The 7,056-nt window shown below is 35.9% G+C and overlaps 1 protein-coding gene across 3 annotated transcripts in view; it reads right to left on the reverse strand.

Annotated features, from left to right (window-relative positions):
- Positions 1-4,942, reverse strand: part of LOC116847728 (zinc finger protein ubi-d4 A) — a 15,028-nt gene extending 10,086 nt beyond the window's left edge. Inside the window, exons 1-6 of one of the 3 annotated variants that reach the window (XM_032823030.1) lie at positions 4,776-4,942; positions 4,577-4,686; positions 3,648-3,884; positions 3,347-3,570; positions 3,066-3,135; positions 1,059-1,214 (exon numbers count right to left, since the gene is read on the reverse strand). In XM_032823030.1, coding sequence (XP_032678921.1) covers positions 1,059-1,214; positions 3,066-3,135; positions 3,347-3,570; positions 3,648-3,884; positions 4,577-4,686; positions 4,776-4,858 — 880 coding nt within the window. In that variant the 5' untranslated portion in view covers positions 4,859-4,942. The remainder of the gene's footprint in view (positions 1-1,058; positions 1,215-3,065; positions 3,136-3,346; positions 3,571-3,647; positions 3,885-4,576; positions 4,687-4,775) is intronic. The other 2 variants (XM_032823031.1, XM_032823032.1) reach the window with 2 other exon arrangements.
- Between the last annotated feature and the right edge of the window lie 2,114 nt (positions 4,943-7,056).

Below are 7,056 nucleotides of genomic sequence, written 5' to 3' on the forward strand. Positions count from 1 at the left end.
ATATATATATATATATATATATATATATATATATATATATATATATATATATATATATCGATTCCAAGTAGACAGACAAACAAACAGTATCTCAAAATATTGGAACTACGGTAATTTCAAAAGGTACCTATTTGATTCAAGGAAGCCTCAACATTCATTAATAGGAGAATCGAAGCTCTAGGAATAATAATAAGCGTCAAAACAGCAAAGAAAAGAAATTTTTACGTTGTTAGACTCATTCGTAGAAATACTATACTCATGCCAAAATGGGATACGAGGAGCTACTCTAATAATAATAATAATAATAATAATACACGTAAAAAAAACACAAAAATAAAACGCACATACAAAATGCTCAAGAGTTACGACGACTAAATCGCATCAACATACAAGACTTAATACGGTCTGTTGACTCTCGCTATTTTTCTTTCTTTCGTTCTCTCTCTCTCTCTCTCCCTTTATTTTTTTACACGTGTATCTATATATATATATTTAAAAAATGACTTGGATACGCTATATTGCAGAAGCATGCTATTGCAAAATAAATGCAAACATATTAACGATCGCCTCTTTATCCGCAACAATACAAAACATATTCGCTGTTTGATACGCGTGAAATAGAAAAATATCCATACAACGTACGTCGCATCATAAGATAACAAAGAAAATCACTTATATCATACAGACTCAAATATCGTTTATCCGTATGATATACTCGTATATTAATTCGTACCACAATACAACGAAAGGTTAAATATACACAAAATTTCACATTCATACATTTTGGAATATAAATTGGAACGAAAATATCACGGTATTTCTCTCATTTGCAATGCATGCATTTGCAGTACATGTGAAAAAAAAACAAAAAAAAAATTACATAAGTATATATATATATTTGATTTGTTATATCGGGAAAACTTCTCGGAGATGAGTAGTTGCATGACCAGGACAAGATTAAAGTAAACGACAAGTGGGGAGCCGAAAGTGGCGGGATCAGGGTGGGATCACGCGGGCTTAAAGGAAAGTGAGAAAACTGAGCTGATTTTGGCTCCAACCTGGCTGGTTCGAAGCAGCGGTGTCTGCAACACTCCTAGGTTCAACTTCGGCAGGACTGGGACTTAGTTCCTTAGCAGGATCACCGGAGGAAGTAGAGTGGGAATGACCGTAATGGTAGACTAGACCAGGTCTGGTCTTATACCGTGCGCTGCATACTGCAAAAGTGCAAATACTGTTTTCCCGCAATCCATCCAATGCAACGTCCATGAGAAGACGGATCTCTGTTTAAACGGGCGATCAAGGAGATATGGGACAGAAAAGCTGACAATGGGTCGGGGATAGCACTTGCACACCTTCCGCATCAGTACACATCCCTATCCACCTACGAGTCTATATGTGGACAAGCAGTGAAGGAGTTCCAGCCCAAGAAGCAAAACTAATACGATGCAAGGCTTGATGCTTGTATACTCCTACAGAATGAGCTCGCTACAGTGTGAGCCAGTACATTCTTGCTCTGTTATTGGCAGGTAGAACTAGTCCGAAGATATTTGGGCCGGTGACATTAGCTCGATCGTCAATGGACGCAGTGTTCTGCGCGTTCTGACAGAGTTATGCCTTTAACACGAGCTTCGCGTACAACCAGACCAAATGCCTTTAGATCTTCTGCTAGTCTAACGGGAGTGGTTTCAAGAAGTAAACAAATTTCGCAGGCAGGCACATTCGAGTTAATTTATAAAGACTTTGCGTCTGGAGAAGTTTCATCAAATTAGTAATGGCTATTGTACTCCTTCGAGAAGGTAACACTCAGGTCGTTCGTTATCTTGACTTTATCTTTTCGTTTTCTCGTTCCTCGTATCATCTTTCAAATGCTATTTAATTCCATAAACTTGCGCATAACGAGTATACAAATGAGCCTCTCTTTCAACCGACCAGAACGATTTCTCACTGTGAAACTGATCAAGTGCAAACGTTAGTAGCTTTATCGATACAAACATTTTGTCACGGTGTTTCCATGTTAAGAATGCAAATGCAAAATAAAATTGAAGCTGACTCGCAACATTAATACGCTTGTTAGTAATTTGTTTGTTTTTTTGATCGTAGTGTAACGTACTCGCAAATAGTCAAATGACAAAATGTTAGAGAGCTTGGTTAGGCTGTAAAATTCTCGATTTAAGACACAGTGTAATCCTTTAGAAAGTTATTTTTGCATCATTTTTATTCATCCTCTAAATACTTTTGATCAAACGAACGGATATATGTATGTAAAGAAACAGAGAGGAGCATAGATATAGAAAGTGCATACATATACTATTTATGCACAAAGTTTTGGATATTTGAATCATATGTCTATGATGTTTGCCTTGCACTCAAAACCATACCATAAATGCCCATGATAAACTTAAGAAGAGAAAGCAAAACATAACAGAATATATAGGCTCACGGTGTAAGAAGATTTTTATGCTCAAACTTGTGTGTACACCACTTGAAGTAAACTCCAAAAAAAAAAAAAAAAAAAAAAAAAAAACTGGTCAGTACAGTTCAGTACTGATCGGAGTCTCTATCTCTATCTCTATCCCTACTTTTTCTCTTTCTGAAGAAACGATATAAAAAAACAAGACTAGAAGACGTCTTTGTTGCGCTCGTAATTTGTCCGAATAACAACTATTGCCTGACATAAGATTATGCAGTATTCAATGATTGAAAATGTTTGACAATTTATTTCGAGCTTTCATTTTACTTCCATCTTAATATCATAGTCTAGTTTCTGTGTATCATGGTGTAATATATGTGAACATTGTATAAATATATGTATAATAAAATTAACAAATTTTGCAACGAAAAGTTTGATATGTGTTTATCTTATTTGAAATAATAAGTGTGCAAAAGAAGTAGTAGTAGTAGTAGTAGTAATAGTAGTAGTGTAGCAGTAGAAATAGTAATAATAATAATAATAATAATAATAATAATAATAATAACAATAATAATAATAATGGTAATAATATTTATAATAAACTAATAACAGAGGAAGTATAGTCATTTGTAGTTATATCTATGATTAAACTTACGGTCACAAACGAATGGCTTATCAGAGTCAATAGAGTCGTAGTTGGTCTTTTTGCGCCCGCGGCCCCCACCCTACATCATATAAAACTTCGTTACGTATATCTGTTGCACATTTTTTAACAAAGTCAATTATATCCGCGCAAGTCCGTGCACAACGATCGCATACCAATTACATATTACCGTCTCGAAAAGTATGCCAATTTATCAGATCCTTTGTAGGTTGTATAAAATATCTGTCGTGCGTAAACGTCAAGTAACACACAATGAGTTGTGTAGAACTTACTTTTGTACGTTTACTTCCTGGACTATCCGTGGAAGGTGGATGACTACGAGCGGGATGATGACCACCTCCGCGAGTTTTTCTTCGTTTCCTTTTACTGCTATAGCTCTCTTCGTAATCGTAATCGCTATCGGGATCGGGTTCTTCGTAAGCATCTATATCCATCATATCTTGCTCATCATAGTACCAAGCATCCTTACTATGTTCATCTGGAAGCATCCAATATTCTTATTACTTATTACATAAAGCAGATTCAGCACAATAACTCTGTGACACAATGAGACAGTCGCAGACTTTAGTTTACCTTTCAGCGCTACTGAATCTTTGCTATCATCATTTACATGCGTAACAGTCTCGACACCTTCTACACCATCCTCCGTGTCACCTCTTGGTCCTCGTTTCGGGTGTAAATAGTGCATTAGATATTGGCGTCGTTTTTTTCGCCATCGTTTACTGGGATAGGTGTAAATTTGACCGTGTAATAAACCCGGCAACCTTTCTCTCGAAGACATAAAAAGTGCAGAATGATTCTGCGCAACACCTGTAATATTGCACAAGCTTACATGTTTTAAAATATTTGCTAACTTTTAATTGTAACCTGTGGTATATTAAATTACATCAAAATCAATACATTTATTCATTGTTTAAACTTTGTAGTTTACACAAAGTATTTTGCATCAATGGATTATGGATTAGTGAGCTTTGAGGCAACTTGATTCTCTTTCTGTATCTACAGAGAAGCATTATATTGTTCTCAAAAAATATCTCCTTATTGTCGGTATAATCAAATCTTATAATTTAATCACATCTGATATGACTGTTAAGATGCAAAGAAACATAAATGAAATTATAAACTGTATCAGTGAGAAAAAGGAACTGAAGGAAAAAATTTTGTTCTGCCTGCAATGTCGTATGATCTTTGGTCTGTTCTTTTTAGCTGTACTGTTGAACCAGTGCAATAAGTGCAATAAAGTATAAAAATATACTTTCTCTCACACTAACTTATTGCATTAGTTTAGCAGTGCGGCTAAAAAGAACAGAGTATTTGTCTCGTATATTTACGGAGGTAAATATATATATATATATTATTGCGCGAGCGACGTTCACTAAAAACACATACACACACACCACTGGATTTGATTAATAAGTATCGATAACGTTAACGTACAATTGTGCGAATTGATAAATTGTAAAATTATTGCATGGCATTGTGTCAGCTTTAAATAACTTTACCTGTTTGCGAGTCGAGGAATGGCATACGAAGACGTCGTTCTCGACATAGTCGGCTGTTGTAATTGGAGGAATTCTCAATGGCTTCTCTGTACGCGGTGTCGTTGAGGAAGCTGCAAATGAATCAATCATCTTCAATTGCTCCCCATTTTGACGCAATAATCCCACTAACAATGTGAAACGATACATAAAGAGTAAGTACCTTTCTATTTTACTGAGATTATGCTCGTTTACCACTTGAATTATACCCTGAGATGCTGGCGAAATCATCGCTATCGCTGTCATCTTCGACCGTTTTAACTCCGCGTTTGTCAGTGTACTGCTAGTCCTTCTTCCCGGAAGAGAGACTACGATAATCAAACGCTATACTGTAATGTCGACAATTCAGTTTCCGCTTCCAACAGAAAAATTACGTATCCCTTTGAAAAAAAAAGTTAGAATTTGCAAATTGAAAATACGTAACAGAGTTATTATTAAAATTTCAAACAATTTAGCCTTTACACTATGCAGTATAAATAAATAACGGGTCTTAAAGGCCAAATCACACTAGCAATTGGCGATAGATGATTGACGATTGAAGATTAAAACTTGACCAATTGGAACAAAGCAAACCAAGGCTGAAGCTTGTTGATTCGTTAAAATCTAATCTTTAATTGTCAATCATCAATCGCCAATTGCTAGTGTGATACCGGCTTAAAGGCCAAATCACATTAACGATTAGCGATTGATGATAGACGATTGAAGATTGGAACTTGATCAATTGGAACAAAGCAAGCCAAGGTTGAAGCTCGTTGATTCGTCAAAATCTAATCTTCAATCGTTAATCGTCAATTGCTAGTGTAATTTGGCCTTTAAGGCCTTTAAGGCGCGACAGCCAATCAATATGCTGCTTTTCGTAATAACCTTCTAGCTCTTAGGGCCTCCACACACAAATTTCCGTAGCCGTAACGTAAGACATACCGCAAGAATTGACCAATTACGATCGAGTATATTTATCAAAATGACGACCTTACGATTAGACAATTCTTAACGTGATTGGTCAATTCTTACGGTACGTCTTACGTTACTATTATGTCAATTTGTGTGTGAAGGCCCTTACGGAAAAACAACATATTGACTGGCTGTCGCGCGGACTTCTGCCGCGCGGCAAGCATTACCGCGTCCTGTGTGCAGAAGCCATTACAGCATACTGAAAATGATTTCGGAACGCGAAAACAGTACTGTCAGCACTGTCAGTGCAATTCGGAACGCAGCCAAAGATGCTGGGTATGATTGGTTAAGAAACCTGTCATTACAACGTAAAGTCTGTTAAGGCCATCACACACAAAATTCCGTAAGAACTTAAACGTAAGCGTAAGGAAATCGACCAATCCCAATCGAGTATTCGGCTCTTCGTAATAATGGAGGGGTTACGAAGAGCCGAGGGCTCGATTGGGATTGGTCGATTTCTTTACGCTTACGTTTTAAGTTCTTAAGGCCATTCTACAATTGCGTAAGCATAGTCGTGAACGTAAGAATTAACCAATTAGAGTGTTTTATTTACTAATTGCTTTATTTTGATTGGTTGTCGTAATTATCTACAACCATTTACAACCACGCTTACGCAATTGTAGAATGGTCTTTACGGAATTTTGTGTGTGATGGCCTTTAAGCTAGTGGCACATAGAAAAACTTAAACAGTAAGACGTAAGCAGTAAGCGAATCAGCCAATCATAGTCGTTGATTCTTGGACCGTGAGAAAAATCAACGACTGTGATTGATCAATTTGCTTACTGCTTACGTCTTACTGCTTAAGTTTTTCTGTGTGCCACGGTCCTTACTGTATTAGTGTAACGCAGTATGCAGCAACTTCATGAAAATACTTAAATTAAGAATATTTTTAATATATTTGACATTTGTAACACGGGAAAGATTTCGAACGACGATAGGTTGGATTGGGTTAGTTTTTGGGGAGGGGTGCGGAGGGCGCAGCCCCCCTTTTGTCGTTCGATATCTTTCCCGTATTACAAATGTCTAATATATTAAAAATATTCTTAATTTAAGGATTTTCATGAAGTTGTTGCACTGCAACAACTTCATGTATTTATACTAATACAGTAAGTGCAACTCTAACTAACAGACTACGTTGCAATGACGGGTTTCTTAATCTACCCTTATAGAAATATCATACTAAGAATCATTGATAATTACTTATTTTCAGTATTAAAAATACTGGATAGTAAGTAATTATCAATGATTCTTAGTATGATATTTCTATAAGGGTATCATATCTATAGTATCTTTAACAATTAATTTCTCGCTTCGCAGTAAAGAGCGACGATTTTGTCAGAGGAAAAAGTTGTTTCTTTAACAAAAATGCGTCGATTGAGCCTACTTTCATTGAAATCGGAGGTGAAGTCGCTAAACTGGATAATTACCTTATATATATATATATATATATATATATATATATATATATATATATATATATATATATATATATC

This window comes from Odontomachus brunneus, unplaced genomic scaffold, assembly GCF_010583005.1.
Source record: "Odontomachus brunneus isolate Ranch 3 - 2012 unplaced genomic scaffold, Obru_v1 Obru_scaffold_082, whole genome shotgun sequence".
Lineage (NCBI taxonomy): Eukaryota > Metazoa > Arthropoda > Insecta > Hymenoptera > Formicidae > Odontomachus > Odontomachus brunneus.